The following is an 18,088-nucleotide window of genomic DNA, read 5'->3' as shown; positions in this document are numbered from 1 at the left end:
GAAAAGGGACTGTAAACAGGTCATTCCTAGAAACAATGTTTCTTCAAGGAACAATGGCAACAGACTGCCCCTTCCTTCTGGAGTATGCAGAAGGTGTGGTAAGGGAAAACACTGATCTACTGGTGTAGATCAACAAGGGACAGACAGGGTAATCCTTTGCCTCAGTCTTACACTAGTGGAATTCAGGTGTTTCTGGTACATGGACTGCTCTCACCCAATGTGAGGTTGAACTGTCGACCTTGTGTACATCCTACTTCACAAATGAGTCTGTCAGATATGCTAAGCCTATAGGCTGAAGATGATGCCCCAACACTGTGGAGAAACCTCAGGTGACTGTCCAGGCAGCTGGCTGTTTCTGTCAACTCACAAATTTTTTGGAAGTTGCTTGCATGCACTTTCTGTTTTTATTTTTGTTAGCTAATATTATTTCCTTCTTGGGTCTCTGAGGGAGTTGAAGATTAGTTAGTTATAGTTGAAGGTTAGTTAGTTATAGTTGAAGATTAATTAGGATAGAAAGTGAATTAGATACATTTTGGACTTAACAAAATAGGATAGATAATGAAATTATTTTCTCTGAATTTGTCAAATACAAATGGACTAGACATTGTTTAGACATTTATTACTTGTATATATTGTATATAGTCATTGTACTTTTGTATATAGTTTTTCTTTTGTTAGTTATAACCTTTTTCTTTTTTTTCCTTTTTATTAAAATAGAAAAGGGGAAATGTGGTGGTATTTTACTTGTACTGAAATGTGATTTTAATTGTATGTTAATAAATAAAGTTGTCTGGGGGTCAGAGCTATTAGAGTCATAGCAAGTGCATGGCGTCGGTGGCGCACGCCTTTAAGGACCTGGAGGGCGGTACATTCAGGCAGTGACGAGGCAGTCACATGTTTGGGTTTACAACCAATGACAAGGCAGAACAGGAAGACTTTAAGGACAGACACACAGGAAGTAGGTCCCTTTCGGAGAGCTCTCTTGGCTGGAGAGGATCCCTGAATCAGGAAGGGTGAGGCTCTTAGCTCTGACCTCTTGGCTTTCTTCTCTGAATTGGCTCTGTGTTTCTTATTTTATAAGACCGTTGGTTACATCTACAGAAGTCCTGAGTTGCAGAAAGAACAAACACCAAAATGGGCAAACACATGACTATATAAAAACTCAATTAACTATAGCATCTATTGACTATTTAAGTTTCCTTACTAGGAAAAGAGTGAAATACAAGTTAAGATGGTAGGTGTAACTCAGGAGTCCTTTTTTGTGATAGGTTGGTAGTCAACTTTACTACATCTGGAATCAACTAAAACACAAACTCTAGGCATGCCTGTGAGGGACTTTCTTCTTTCTTTCTTTTCTTTTTCTTTTTTTGAGACATTATTTTTCTGTGTAGCCCTGGCTATCCTATAGACAGGAACTGTCTCTGTAGACCAGGCTAGCTTCTAACTCAGAAATCAACCTGTCTCTGCCTTCTGAGTGCTGGGATTAAAGGTGTGTGCCACCATGCCTGGCCTGTGAGGGATTTTCTTGATCTGATTATTTGAGAAATGAAGACCCACCTAACCCGGGCCCCATCTTCTACTAACAACCCATATAAAAGGAAGAAGGAAGCTTTTGCTTTTTGCCTGCTTACCCTTACTCTTGCTGGCAAGTTCATCTACTCTGTTGCTAAGGCATTCCTTCACTGGTTTTTCACCTACTTCTTTGGGATTCCAACACAGACAAGATGAACAGCTAGCTTTCCAGGAATCCTTCAGGACTCCAGTGTCAGACTGGGTCTGCTGAGACATTCAGTCTCATGGGCTAAACAACTACTGGATTCTTGGCCTTTCATTGTGAGACATTGTCAGAATATCCAGACCACAGCCTGTATGCCACTCTAATAAATTCCACATATAAATATGTATACATATACACACATATATGATGTATACATACATACACAGAATGAATACATACATGCATACATATAGATACACACATATACACATACATAAATTCATTCTATCAGTTCTGTTCCTTTACAGAGTCTGGATGGATGTAATACTGTAACCACTCGGGAGCTACTAAAGGAATGTAATAAGAAGTATTACTAAAGAGCTAATGAGCTATTAGAGAAGACAATGTAATTCTCAATTATTTTGTTAAAAAAAACCATACAGGCAGGAAAAATAGAACAAAGAGCACATGAGACAATGAACAGCAAGACGGAAAATGTAAGCCCCGTTTTCAGTTACCATATTAAATGTAAATGACTTAAAATACAAAGACTCCCCAAAGAGAATGAACAAGAACAGTGAAGAAAGAAAAAGACACAAATACATATATTTTAAAGAGATGCTTTAAGTATAAGGGCACAGGTAAGTTAAAAGTGCAATGATGTATACAGACGTGATTATATGTATTAATATCAGAAACAAACCAACTTCAGTACTAATAGTCTTACGTGCACCTATTAACATTGCTTCCAAGCATACAAGACAAAAATTAATAGAACTTAAAAAAAAGATAGAGGAGTCCATAGTAGTAGCTGGAGATTATAAAACATTCCATGATGGTCAAACCCATACACAAAAATAACAACAAAGGTATGGGAGACTTGAATAACACAGTAAGCCAGTTTTAATCTGTCTTATCGGAGATGCTGCACCCAACACCTGCAGGCTTTCTTCTAGGGCAGAAAGGAGCTCTCAACAGTTTTAAAAGAACTGAACTCATGCACTGTGTTCTCTCTCATAACCTCACTAAAATAGAAAGCAATAAAGAAAGACACAGTTGGATACTGGACAACCCACTTCTGAAGATCCCAGGAGAAATCGCCCTGGCAATACATTCGAATGGAACTATACAGTAAGCTCGATATACTGACATTTTTGGGGTGCAGAACAACTTATACTTTTAAATGCTGGTGTTGGGAAAGGAACAAGATTGGGAAAAGAAATCAATGCCCCAAGCTTCCATCTAACAAAAAGGGCTATCTATTACCCCTGAAACAGAAGAAATGCTTTTTTAAAAATCAATGAAATACAAAGTAGATATGCAACTTAAAACTCAGCAGTACTGAAAGTCGATTCTTTGCAATAATAAATGGAAAGAGCCCTAAGCAGAGAGTTCAACAGAGAATGAAAGAGTGGGAGAGAGGAGAGGAGATAGGGAGGAAAGGAGGGAAGGAAGGAGGGAAGAAGGGAGAGAGGGAAGAGGGGAGAGAATGGGAAAGGAAAGGGGGGAGGAAGAAAAAAATGTTGCTATGGTAATGGAACAAAGAGGGACATGGTTACAGATCTAATACACACACTGATACTAAACAGAATCAAAAGATGCTTCTGAGTGGACAACACTATGCCAAAGAGTATGACACATGTGGGTGAAAAGAAAATACTTCTTGAAATCCAAATATTAGCGTGGTACAAGAGAAAAGGAAACCCTGGTTCATCCGCTATGTTTCAGAATATCGATTAATGACGAGAGATTCTGCTGTCTTTCCCCCGACTAGAATGTGAGCACCAGGACAGCAGAGACTCTGTCATCCCTGCTGGCGATGAATCCCCAGGCCCTGAGTCATCGGGACCCCCGAATCAGTGCAGGTGACTACACTCAGCTGTACCATGAAGAACCAGAGGTAACGAGTGATGGGCACAGCAGATCATGCAACGGACAGAAGATGTATTGTATTGACTTCTGTTACTGCTCTCGGTCCTCATTTCCTTAAACCATCTGACCATGAAGTACAGCCTAGGACAGCATCAAATCAGTGGTTTGCACATCATCTCCCCATGTCATAGTTTAATACTGTTGGAATTTATTACGTATTGAGGACATTTATTTATAAAGAATTGATTTTCCCCACATAACACCTTGAACAGGAAGTTAATTTACAGCTCGGGAAGGTTTAGTTTGTCCTAAAGAAGATGTATATGATTCTCATTACTAAAAAGTTTATTGATTAGAAATCTCAGTCATATAAACATGTAGATGACTATTACGAGCATTTGTATTTTTGTATTCTCTTGTTCCTTGATGTTAACTCTATTTATATATAATATGTATGTATATTAGTTTTTAAACTTTTAATAAATTCGACAATTTCATACATGTACAAAGTGATTTAATCCCCATCCCCTCTAGTTTCCTTCCACCCTGATAAACCACCTCCAGCCTCCCTCCCATCCCTGTGAAACTGCCCCCTCCACCATTCCCTTCAAACATTCATTCTTTTTGGGATCCATCGAGTTAGCGCTTATTTAAGATTCAACTTGGTAAAAGTACACATGGATGCTAAAATAATGGAACAATTGCAGCTGAAGCTGAGTCATGTTTGAGTAAGCACACTGCTCGACGGTCCTAACTCATGTCCGTGCCACATTTCCGTGTCAGGAACTCAGCAGCGGGTCTGGCCCACGCCACTCTGCTCTCCCTCTGAGACGTGGCCTAAAGGAGCAGCTGCTGGTGCAATGGCCAGGGGGAAAAAAAAAATGCTTACATCACAACCACAAATGAGTCCCCCATGTTAGAAGGCACACCCATCAAGGCATGCATCAAGCCCAGGAGCCTGAGGTAGGGATGTGGGCTCTTCCCACAGAGAATGCTTTTAATAATAATATAATACGGCACCTGTGACGCAGTCCACCAGAGAAACCTGCGGTAGACACCAAACTACTAAGAGGAAGTACAAAAGGAGCAGCCTCTCCGATGGTTGAGTTCTTCCTAGACAGTGACACTTGGGGTCCAGTATTTAGACTAGATACTAGACTGTTTAAAACCAGGGAGAACTCCTAACGATAAGGAAGCTGAAGAACAGAAATGGTAAGTCATGCAGTGTGGAAGTGATCAAGTAGCAACTTGACCTTGTTCTGCTGGATTCCAAAGCCTGAGCCTCCTTCCCTTTCACTGTCTACCCTTGGTTTGTATTTTAAAGATTATTTTAGTTGCTTTTTATCATATCTTTTTGGTGTATGCCTGTGCAGGCACTTGAATAGACTTGTGTGCATGTGGGTACACTTGGGGAATTCAGAAGTCAATGTCAGGTGTCTCTTAAGACATTATGAGACAGAGTATCTCACTGAATGTGAGGCTCACTGTTTGAGCTAGAATGACTCAACAGTAAGCTCTAGGAATCTGCCTGTGTTTACCTCCTGACTGCCACTGTGTCTGCTTCTCAAGAGGGAACTAGGGATCTGAATTCAGGTCCTCCTGCTTACGTGAAAAGCACCACAGTCAGGACCATCTCCTTGGCTTCTTTTGGTTCACATAATTAAAAGAGAGGCAAGTTGGACAGGAAAACTTCAAGTGAACAAAATCAGAGAAAACTGCTTTCTTGTTAAGGAGAAAGTTTATGTCTTCTATTGATATTAATATAGTCTAGGAAATCAGAGTTTCTCAACAAATATATTTAATCAGTTCCATTTAGGCTAAAACTAAAATTTAAGAAGAAGTTGCTACACCAATACTACCAAAATATGCCCATAAAATATACCAAAGAAGGAAGTTATACATTGCTAACATCTTCAGAATCTGATCAGCAGGAAGATAAATGAACACACCCTTATGCAAAGAAATCTACAGAGGTTAGTAGTGAAAATTTTTCCAGAAAGAACTAAACTGATGAGCCAAGAGTAATGTTAAAATTGAGGAAGCTTCTGCCATAGCTTCAGCTGTCAGCTTGGCACAGACTCAGTTACCTAGGAAGAGGGAACCTCAACTGAAGAACTGCCTAGACCAGACTGGCCTGGGGGGATGTCCCTGAGGCTTTTCCGAATGGCTAATTGACGCAGGAGGACCCAGCCCACTCTGGGAGGCACCATCCCTAGGCAGGTGGTCTTAGGCCGTGTAAGAAAGCCAGCTGAGCAAGGCAGGGGAAACAAGCCAGCAAGCAGCATTCCTCTGTGGTTTCTGCTTTGTTCAGCTCCTGCCTCGGGTTTCCCCCTTGACTTCCCTCGATGATGGATCCTTTGCTCCTCAAAGCTGCTTTTGGTCACACCATATCACACCAGCAGAAACCAAATCAATGCAACTTCATTTGGGGGGGAAAAAATTAAAGAAGGAACTAAACAGTCACATGTTAAGAGAATTTCAATAATATTTGAATAACAGCATGAAGTTGCTCCCGTTCCTGCCACCCTTTATGTTTTAGTACTAAGTACTTGTTGAAAGGGAGCTAATACATTGTACTAGGTTCAGTTCCGTTATTACATTTGAGAAGCAACATTCTGCATCTAAATGCAGTTACATCGTAATTACATTTCAGATGAATCACTTCTCATTCATACTTGCAAAGGAACAGAATCTGTTCAAAAGCTCCCTTTGATTAGCACCGTTTGTTGACTGACTGCGAAAGAGTAAAGCCCTTGATTGTAAAGTGAGTAGTGTTTTCATAAAAAAAAAAAAAGTCTCTGTGCACGTTTTCATCTTGGCTGAGACGGTCCGCAGCTATCAAGTACAAACAAGTGTTCTTGACGTGCTTATTTCTAGCTGATGAGTGCCTGCATTCCAGCCAGGAGAAACTGCACTCAAGTTCCACTTAGCTGTCCCTTCTCTTCGTTGGTGACATAACAGCTGTGATTCTCCTGATGAGACATGGGTAATTAAATTAGAATTTCAGGCTCCTTCGTGTCTCTAGAGAGACTTCTGAAATTATCACCCATGAAATTTCAAAGGCAAAGCAGAACAGCACGTGTAAGAAATGACTGTAGAGTCACTTGCTGGAGTGACCTGGCGACTGGGGGACAGCCCTCTCTCTAAGTCCAACTACTTACACACTCATCCCTTACAATAGAAATTTCAGAGCAAGGATTTTAAAAGCCCTCAACACTATTTCTTCCATCCATTTATATAAAATCTTTTCTTTTCCTGAAAAGAGAAAAACCATGTTGTTTTATAATCTGCTTTTTAATTTGATATATCATGATACGTGTCATCAGAAACATTTTTCTAAAGCCACAATTTCCTTCTGAGTATGTCCATCCAAAATAACTGAAATGGAGATCCCTAGAGAGATAGCTGTATATCAATATTCATAGCAGCATTGTTTACAATGTGCAAAAGACAGAACCAACCTGTTTGTAGAGGATGAACAAAATGTGGTAGGTACATATAAAGAACTATGATTCAGCCTTTAAAAGGAAAGGAATGCTGTCATAGGCTATCACATGCATAAACTTTGAAAATAGGATGGTAGATCAGTTACCATAATCACACAGCAAAAATGAAGTACCTCCAATAGAGTCACAGAAACAGGAAGTAGAATCGTAGTTCCCAGGGGCTCGGATAAGGGAGGAATGGATGTTATTTAATGGGTGTAGAGTTTCAGTTTTGTAAGATGGAGAGAGGTCTGTGGATGGGTCGTGGTGACAAATCACACAGAAGTAAGAATGTCCTCGATGCTGGGGAACTGTACTCTCAAAACTGGCTCAGGTGGTAAATTTCCTTTAAGGTATATTTTGTGTCATCACCGTCAAAACAAAACACACACACACACACACACACACACACACACACACACACATCACACACAAAAAAATCCAGCCCTAAAACTTTGAATGAACGACAGTCCACCTTATCAAAATGCTATCCTTCATTTTAAAAAACTTCTTTTTGTTAACATTGAGGTTTCTTATTTCTTGTTACCACAAATTCACTGTAGTAGATGTCACTATAAATCAATCTCTTGTTTTGTATCTGCTATTTCTCTAGGATACATTCAAGATGACATCACTGCATCAAAGAACATGAATTATTTCAGAGCTCTAGATGTGCAATGCCAAACTGCATCCCAGAAAGGTCCTGTCGATTTATATTCCCAAGACCAGTGTAGGAGTGACTTTTACATTGCACCTTCATCAGAACAGTCTGATCTCTTTGCCCCTTTGCCAAGAGATAATGAAAACAAAGTTGAATGTTTTGATCCTCCAACAATTATTGAAGTCAAAGAGGCCACTGTTATTGATTGGCTAGTCCAACAATTGCATTGTGGTTATAGAAAATAGCTGTGGTTGTTTGGCCAGCTAATATCCTTCTCAAGAAATACCAAAATGCTTACACAAGCCACCCAGGGCTTGTGGTCCAAAGAATTATTTTCTGAACTGCATTCGCAAATCTACCACATCTGAGTCCCACTTATGCATGACAACTTCACTGGAAAGACTATAACTGATAAAAAATAAATAAACCGGCCGGGCGGTGGTGGCGCACGCCTTTAATCCCAGCACTCGAGAGGCAGAGCCAGGCGGATCTCTGTGAGTTCGAAGCCAGCCTGGGCTACCAAGTGAGTTCCAGGAAAGGCACAAAACTACACAGAGAAACCCTGCCTCGAAAAACCGAAAAAACAAAACAAAACAAAAAAATAAATAAACCAACCAAACAAAAAACACCAAGCAAAGAATTAACACCAGATGCACAATAAATCCCAGTAAAATTACATAGGAAGCACAAAACTATGGCAACACAAGTTCTCCAAAACTCATCAGTCCTATAGTGATGTCATCTAGGAGAGTGAATTAGATGAAATCCCAAACAGAGAGCTCAAATGTATGCTCAAAGACACAAACAAGACAGTGTTCTGAGCCAGTTGTGCCACATAAGAATTAAGTACGACTATTTCATAGTTCTTTCTTTGTAGATAAGATCTTAAAAGAGGCATGGTGATAATCCTGCCAATTAGTACTTCTGTGGCATGGTGATCTGTCCTCTTGTCTTATAAGTAGTACAGACAAGTCAGGTAGATGGAAGGGCTGCTTGCATAGGTTATGTGCAATTACCATATCATTTTATCTAAGGACTTGAGTCCCCATGGATTTGGATCCTTGGGTGTCTTGTAACTAATTCCCCATGGATACCAAGACATGAATGTAGTAACATTATCCCAGTCAACCTCAAGGGCTTTAGTGAACAAAACAACAAAGCCAATGACCATGAAAAACATGGTAAACAATCTTTTCTTTTGTAATGCTTCAATCAGCATTGGAATGAAGATGTGGATCCATTCCAACCTTATTCTTTGTGTCACATCACATTCAAAAACCAGAGTCTATTGTAATGACAAATCATATTGTAGAAAATTAAAAGGAAACAAAACTCTCCTTTTTTTCTTATTTTGTATATCTGAATCTCCAACTGAAGCCCTCAGAAAATAGTTGTGTACTGGAGTTTCCCCAGGGCAGGAAGAGGATGCCATGCACAGCCCTTGCATCAGGTGATATACATATGGGAGGCTGGAACTTCCCCCTTCCACCATGGCACAGAAACACTGCCATCCCAACTGCCTGGGGGCCTCTTTTGTTGAGTTGAAGTTCTTGTCCTTAAACTACTTTCTATGGTGCATGGATCACAGTTTATTCAAACAAACACAAAATGATTCAGGCTATGACTCAAGGCTTGAGGGACAGACTGCTTGCTATGACACTGAATTTTTTTTTTTTTTTTTTTTTTAATCTCAGCACCTGCAGTAGACAAGGGAAGACTCAGATGATCATGACTCAAGAAAGAAGGTCAGTTGAGACATCAGGTTGGGATGGAGGCCCCAGGGCAGGTGTAATGCTGGGCACAGCTGATGAGGTACTCGGGTAAAATCAGCAGTGCCCTTTAATGTCAGAACCCCAATGGGGCGGTTTTCATTCTCAACAGAAAGTGAGGCAAGAGTCAGTGTTAGTGAGAAAAGGGCACACCCTTCAAGATGGATTGAAACAGTAAGAAAATGCAACAGCTAAATAAATAGTGTACAAACATTTAAAAATAAGCCATTTAAAGCGGGGCCAGTCTTAGTATCTAGCAGGATAAACAGATAGGACAACTCTCAAGGGAAGTTATGGGCAGGTACTCTGGTGAGGTGACATTTTCCTATTACCAAATAAATCAGGACATGATACAAGATCAATTCCTAAGGTCTCCCACTGAGTCTACTGACTTTCAACAGCCTTCCCTATTCTTACAAGAAAACTCAGAGGTAGCTTAGAATGTAATCATAAAAACACACATCTTTGGCTGGCCCTCAAGGACCTTGACCACAAAGCTTTCCAGAAGACAGCTGATCTTGGGTTAAACAGGAAACATGAAAAAGGAACCAGCAAAACTGAAACCAAACCAAAAGAAGACAGAAAAATCTCTGCTTTCCTTAAGTGAACTTAGCACAACCTTGCTGTGTCTCTCGGTAGTTCAAACTCCTGTTTTCTAGAGAGGAAATTCTTCTACTTTGTGCCTGATGCACGTGAATTCACAGACCATGAAGACCAGGTGTGTGCGGGCATTATTGGCACGCTATCTCTGCCATATTCAAGCATTTATCCCAGGCTCAAAGCTTCCTAAACAACTGCTTCTAATCCCCCTACCATGATGAATCTTCTAATGTGTAAATCTCACAATAATAAACATGCTGTTTATTACATCACTCTTTTGTATCAGGAGAGGGGGGGAAAACTTGGCTAAGAGACACAACAAAACTCTTTGCATTATAGGAATCATTTGAGGTACAAACTCCGAATTCCAAACCACAGCTTCCCATGATGCTCCAGGAAATCACTGTCCTCTTAGTTTTACCCAGGCTCTCAAGGCATTGCTGTGTTTATGGTCTCCCTCTAAGCCACTAGGATGACATAAACTTTAACTATGATTATTTCAGCTTCCCATATTAACACTGTGTTATTGGCTATCAATTAGGACCCCCTGAAGAGTCAACTTCCTTTAATATACATACAGGCAGAGACATACCAATATAGTTGTATGCAGAAAAATATGCATTAATTGGTGAATATTTTAGGACTAGTAAGAAGTGCAAAAGGACAATATAGGCAGTGCTTTGATACAGCCTATCAAATGAAGTGTATTACATATACTTAAAATTGCATGTGAATCACTCCCAGATCTCATTCAACTTCTCCCTCTCTATTGGTATCCATTATACGGGACTTGGAGATTATGATACCCATCCATATATCTATAACTCTATATTTCAATAACATTAAAAACTCCAATAAATAACACACAAAAAATTGCCACTTGCTTATTTTGGTTAAACACACACACACACACACACATACACACACACACATACGTATATATGCGTATATTAGTACTAGAACTCAGGGCCTCATTTAAGCATACTACCACTGAGCTACACATCCTCCTGTCTCTGTTCATCTTTTAAAAAGACTTTCTATGCCACAACATTCTCTAAATATATTCATCTGCTGTATCTAGAGTCAACAAGTTGTTAACTTCTCTGGGTAATGTCAACATCTCCAGGTGGTTATAAAACTGAATAACCACCCAGCATGTGATTGGTGCTCACATTTCTTTATCATCCTTGCCAAAAATTGATATTGTCAGATAATAAAATTTGGAAAATTTGAATAGTATAAATTTGTATGCCATCATTTTGGCTATAAAAGGCCTTTATTTTTATATGTTTAAAATATTTGTTGGACATTTGTAATTTCTCTCTTACAAATGATCTATTTATATCTTATGCTCACTTAAATTTTTTTCTTAAGTAATTTTAGGCCAGGCCATATATATTGAATACAGTCCTATATGGATCATATGCATTGCATATCTCAGACTTATTTTCTTCACTTTGTTGGTACCTTTTTTTTTTGGTTTTTCGAGACAGGGTTTCTCTGTGTAGCTTTGCACCTTTCCTGGAACTCGCTTTGGAGACCAGGCTGGCCTCGAACTCACAGAGATCCGCCTGGCTCTGCCTCCCGAGTGCTGGGATTAAAGGCGTGCGCCACCACCGCCCGGCTTGTTGGTACCTTTTACATTTATTCATATATTTATCATTTTCAGGGCTCTATATTCCTTCCTACATATCCAAGTTTCCCTTCATGCAAAAGAATTCCCTGTAACATTCTTCTAATGAAGATTGGCTGTCAACAAAAGACATCGAAATTTATTTGCCCAGAACAACCTTCATTTTACCTTCATGTTTGAGGGAACCATCATTGGGCATGTATCCTCTGTTGACCTTTCCTTTCTTCCAGCACTTTTCAATGCCATTCCACTGTGTTCGGGCTTCCTTAATGAGAACTATGCCCTCTCCTTTAGAGAATGTAGCTTCTATTAGTCTACTCTTAGGACATTTTCTTGCATTTCTGATTTTTAACAGTTTTACTATGATGTACCAATAGAGGCTTCCCTTTGTTTAGTCGGCGAGTGTCTTGCTGGGCTGTCTAAACTTGTGGGGTGAGGGTGCATCCATTTACTCAAACTGGAGTAGCTGTCAGCCATTAATGCTTCCAATCTTTTCCCCTCTTGAACTTCAAATTAAAAGTTGTGTTAGATGCAGCGAGGCTCTCCATGGGTCATTGAGACTATTAATTTCTTTCTCAATCTTTTTCTTCCCTCTGCTCCAAGCCAATTTTGAATAACCTATTCTCAAGGTTATTGACTTTTCCTACATTATATCTGACCTATGTGCTATTTGTCCTAACCTATGATATTTAACTTTTAATATGGTATTTTTCAGCTCTAGAATCTTTGTTTTTTTTCCTTTTCACATCTTTCCATCCTATAATTTATCATATTACTGTTCATTGTAGTCATCTTTTCAAGTATATTCTTTAACATTTTATCATTGTTTTTATGTCCTTGTCTTCTCACAGTTCCAAAATTTGTCTTGCCCATAAGTTGGTTCTTTCTTACCTTCCTTTCTCCCTCTCTCCCTTCCTCCCTCTCTCCTTTCCATCCTTCCTTCATCTGAGATGGGGTCTCATGTAAGCCTAGGCAGGTCCCAAACTCACTGTGTAGCTAAGACTTAGATTGAATTCCTGATCCTGCTGTCTCTGCCTCCTGAGTGTTGGGATTTCAGGCATGCATCCATCACCATGACCAACCCCATGGATGTGTTTCTATGCTTGGCTTTGCTCTTGATTATGGGTCATACTTTTCTACTTCTTCACATCTTCAGTAACTTTTCACGGAATGATAGATATGTTGTAAAAATGGATATGTTGCTGAGTCTGGATTCTCTCTTTTCTTAAGAGTTTGATTATGTCTCAGTCACTGTTCTATTGCTGCGAAGAGACATCGTGACCAAGGCAACTCTTATAAAAGGAAATCATTTAATCGGGGCTTCTTTATAGGTTGGTACATTATCATCATGATGGGAAGCAGACAGGCATGGTGCTGGAGCAATGGCTGAGAGCTTTACATGCTGATCCATAGACAGCAGGCAGGGCAGCTGGGGGTAGGGCAGACTGGGCCTAGCATGCGCTATTAAAACCTCAAAACCCACTCCTAGTGACAGACTTCCTCCAACAAGGCCATACCCAATCCTTCTAATCTTCCTCAAATATTTCCATCCCTGGTGACTAAGCATTTAAATATATGAGTCTGCAGGGGATATTATCACTCTAATCACCATATTCCACTTGTTGGCCCTATAGGCTTGTAGCCATATATCATAATACAAAAGCCATTTAGTATAACTTTAAAAGTCCCCATAGTCTTTCATAGTATCCACACTGTTCAAAAGACCAAAGTCTCTTCTGAGACTCAAGGCAATCTCTTAACCCACTATAAAATCAAAATCAAAAAGCAGATCACATCCTTCTAACACACAATGGCACAGAACATACATTACCATTACAAAAGGGAGTAAATGGCCGGGCGGTGGTGGTGCATGCCTTTAATCCCAGCACTCGGGAGGCAGAGCCAGGCGGATCTCTGTGAGTTCGAGGCCAGCCTGGTCTACAGAGCAAGATCCAGGACAGGCACCAAAACTACACAGAGAAACCCTGTCTCAAAAAACAACAACAAAAACAAAACAAAACAAAACAAAACAAAAAAACAAAAAGAGTAAAGGGAGCAAAGAGGAAATATTGCACCAAAGCAAGATGAAACCCAGCAGGGTAAACTCCAAATTCTGTGTTAGATGGCTCTCCCAAGCTCCTTCCAACTTTTTTGACTGCAACACATTTCTCTCTTTGGGGATGGTTCCACACCCTGCCAGCAGATACCTTGGCAGGTAGCCCAGGACTCTGGCATCTCCAACACCTTGGGATCCCCAGTGCAATCAGGCTTTACCCTTCACGGTGTCACATTAACAGCCTCTCCAGACATCCATGCAGGGACTCCCCGGACACACATCTGGCCTCAGTGACTTTCCTCAAAACCGGTGGAGGAAGTCCACAACCCTTTACTCCTGTAACCTCCTCGACTCTAAAGCCCAAATCACATGGGCAAAGCTGCCAAGTTCTTCTGCTTGCTAGAGCTGGAACCAGCCCTACTCCTTGAAAACGTTTGCATAAGCCTTCCATTGTTGAAGACTAGGAAATCCCCTCAGACTGTTTCCTTTCACAGGTTGCAGACACAGTCAATACTCGGCTGTCTTGATATCCCCTCTGCCAGTGACATTAATCCAAAATTCTTGAATTTGGTCTCAGGCATATTTGTAGAACAAGGGCAAAAAGCAACCACACTCTTTGCCAAAATATCACAAGAATAGTCTCTAGGCTAGCTGCTAATATTCATCCCCTGAGAAACCTCTTGAGCTGGGTCTGCATAGTCCAAATCTCCCTCAGCACTACTGTCTCCCATGTTCCTACTAGGATGGCCCATGAAGTCCCACTTAGAGCATTCAACACTTTTCCAGTCCCAAGGCCCAAATCCACATTCCTCCAGCAACAGGGTGGTCAGGCTTGTCACAGCAATACAAGTTGGTCCCTGGTACCAACTTCTGACTTAGTTACTGTTCTAGTGCTGTGAAGAGACACCATGGCCAAGGCAAATCTTATAAAAGAAAGCGCTTAATTGGGGGCTTGCTGACAATTTTAGAGATTTAGTCCATGATCATTATGGCAGGAAGCAAAGAGGCATAACACCGGAGTAACAGCTGAGAGGTTTATATACTGATTCCTAGACAGTAGGCAGAGAGAAAGAGTAAGAGGAGGGGGGATAAGAGGGGGAGGGGAAGGGAGAAGGAGAGAGAGGGGGGGGGAGACAGAGAAGGGGAGAGAGAGAGGGAGAGAATGTGTGTGTGTGTGTGTGTGTGTGTGTGTGTGTGTGTGAGAGAGAGAGAGAGAGAGAGAGAGAGAGAGAGAGAGAGAGAGAGAGAGAGAGAGAGAGAGAGATCTAGCAAAGCCTGGTGTGGGCTTTGCAAACTTCAAAGCAGGCCCTCAGTGACACACTTCCTCCTCCAAGGCCACATCTACTCTAACAAGGCCACACCTCCTAATCCTTCTGGTCCTTCTCAAATAGGGAGCTTATGGGGGCCACTCTCATTCAAACCACCAGAGGTTGCAAGAGGCAAATAAAGCATTGGTGATGTTTCTTAGCATATGGAGGCTGGGCTGTAGTTTGATTAGCACCACTCTGTGATGGTCTTAACTTCATGAACTCCCTTCATGCTAAAGCTTGGCCTTTTAGAGTTCAGTTGAAAGTGTGAGATCCCCTAACCCAGTGACTTCAAACTCAAAATCCTGTCTCCTCTGCGGTGGGCAGCTGCTGAAACTTCGTGCATCTCTAGGGCCTTAGGCTGCCACTTTCCTCGGAGGTTCCTTTCGTTTCACTCTGCACACATACTCAGGGGTCAGCCAAGAAGGAGCGCACATACAGATTCTGGGTCTCCTCCCTCTGTGGCATGCTCATTACTCAGGGGTTACTTCTAGGAACTCTGGCCACTTAAGACTTTGATTTTCTATTTGAGCTCCAATGGTCCCCTGCACTACAGTCCAGAGAGGGCTCTGGGGGAAGATTCAGCTCATGGAGCTCTCCAGGTTCTGGTCCTCTGGTCACTCTTCACTGCTTTCTAACTTTTCCCAACAGTTATAACTGTCATTGGCAGGAAGATCAGCACAACAGAAGCCAGTTGGTCCCTCCCCAAAGCCAGAACCCTAAGGGAGCAGCCGCACATTTCAACAAGGCCCATTCTTCAGAATCTTTGCTTCTCTGCTTTTGTTTGGGTTCGCTTGCTTGTTTATTTAGCATTTTAAAGCCTTGTTTAAGAAATTCATTCCTAACCCAAACCCATAAACATAATTTATAGATCTTATACTAAAAGTGTTTTCCTTAACACATTTTTTGTGTGTGTGTGTGTGTGTTTGGATCTTTTGACTCACTTAGAATTAAATTTTTGCAATTCACTTAGAATTAAAGTTTTATGCACAGAGCTTAAGAAAGAGGTCCTGGGCTGGGCTGTGGCTTAGGCTTGCCTAGCATAAGTAAGGCCCTGGGTTTGAACCCTACCTACCACCAGAAAAAAATTAGAAAATAAAATAGAGAGCGAACTTCATTTGCTTTTCTGGAGAGATAAATGCATTTCCTAGCACCACTAATGAAGTGCCATTCCCTCCTCTGGTTCATTAGCTTCGTACACCCTGTCATAAACCTAGTCTCGTGCATATAAACCACTCTGCTCCAGTGTTTCCCTTGCCCGGGCTACAGCCGTACTACAATCTCATTATTTTAGTTTTATAGTGAGCTTTATTGTCTGGTAGTGCAAGTCCATCCATCTGTTCTCCAAAATTGCTTTGCCTATTCTTGGCCCTTTTTCTTTCAAGTAAACTCTAGAAATCAAATCACACGATAAACCCTGCTGGAACAATTAAAACCTTTAAAATATTAAGCTTGCTTATCCACAAACCTGTATGCTTTATCTGCTCCTTCAAATCTCTGGATGTTTTTCTATATTTTTCTCACAAAATTATATTTTGCTTTTCATGGTATACATTTCAAATCAAATTAATATCCTTTACTTTTCCCATCTAATTTAGGCAAACTCACCCTTCCATGTTAAATGAATTTCATAAAATTGTGCACTAAAGTTAGAAAATCGAAATTTAGCTCAAAATACACAATCAAAAGAACAGAAAGAAAATGTTCTCCCGCTCTCATCTGCATGCAGTTTTATGTACCACGGACTCTGGGGGTGAGCAGGTAATTCCCATCCACCAGTCTTACCAAGATGCTCCATGGTCCCTGCTTTCCGTGTCGGTGAAATTGGAATCCAAAAACATGTCTTTGTAGATTCGGCCAACGAGGCAATACATATCTGAAGCAACTTGTCCTTCACTTTGAACCATGGGGATCATGATGTCAAGGGCTTTTGCTCTGTCTCCAGGGAGATTTCTCCTAAAGTAGAGAACATTGTTTCCATAGAGATCACAAAAGCAATTATAGACCAATCGCCTTTTAAAAATTCTATTTTATCTATTGATTCGCATCAGTAAAGTTCGGCAGAATAAAAACAATTCGATTCTGAGGTTCCTCTATGAACTTTGCCTCAAGCTGTCTTATCCTAATGCATGTCTACTGGGTCTATCAAGGATCTCTTGTGAGTTGCTTTTCTGATCAATATGATGGACTTGTACCTACCCATCTAGAGTCCTAATCTCCCTGATGCCTATGAGCAGGCTCAAGTTGGTGGAATAGTAAAGTACGAACTCTGTGACCTTGAATGGAGCATAATCAACTACTTCAAATAATGAGAAACTCTGTACATTTTTCAAAGGCTTTTCTTCCAAAACAATGAGCAAACTAATCCACAGATAATACCAAAATTCAAATCCATCCAATAGTTGACTGGTTTCTGTATGTGGTGAGCATCTAAAGAAGTTGCTTTATGTAGTTTGCATGGTACTGGACTTGAATATGAAGCCTCAGGCATGCTAGACAAGCGCTCTACCACCGAGCTATGTCCCTAGTCTTTTTTATATGTTTTTTTTTTTTTAATTTTGAGGCAGGAACTCACTGAGTTATGGAGACCAGCCTTGAGCTCCATGTAGTTCATTTTTAAGTAATAGGTGTAGATAATTCTCAAAACCATACTTTACATTTCTTCAGTGATGAAAATAATTATGCTAAGTGAAAAAATAAGTCACAAAAGGCCACCAACAATATGATTGCACTCGTATGAAATATTTAAAATAGCAATCAACAGAGATAGAAGGGGATTAGTGGTTGCCAGGCGCAGGAGGATCTGGGGTGTGGGAGAGGTGTGGTGACTGTCACTGGGCAGGTTTCTTTATAGGGTGAAAAAAATTCCATAATTTGTAGAATGACAGTTATATAACTCAATTAATATGATAAAATCAAAGATATATGACATTTTAAATGAATAAGTTACATGGTATACAGATACATTTCAAATAAAATTATTATTTT

At 40.5% G+C, this 18,088-nt stretch overlaps 1 protein-coding gene across 1 annotated transcript in view; it reads right to left on the bottom strand.

The window, feature by feature from the left end:
- Window positions 1-18,088, bottom strand: part of Map3k5 (mitogen-activated protein kinase kinase kinase 5) — a 217,786-nt gene that overhangs the window by 105,877 nt on the left and 93,821 nt on the right. The window contains exon 7 of the mRNA XM_052751136.1: window positions 16,886-17,056. Coding sequence (XP_052607096.1) covers window positions 16,886-17,056 — 171 coding nt within the window. The remainder of the gene's footprint in view (window positions 1-16,885; window positions 17,057-18,088) is intronic.

Source organism: Peromyscus californicus, unplaced genomic scaffold, assembly GCF_007827085.1.
Source record: "Peromyscus californicus insignis strain IS unplaced genomic scaffold, ASM782708v3 Scaffold_22__1_contigs__length_63687245, whole genome shotgun sequence".
Classification (NCBI taxonomy): Eukaryota; Metazoa; Chordata; class Mammalia; order Rodentia; family Cricetidae; genus Peromyscus; species Peromyscus californicus.
This window is presented reverse-complemented; position numbering and strand designations above follow the sequence as displayed.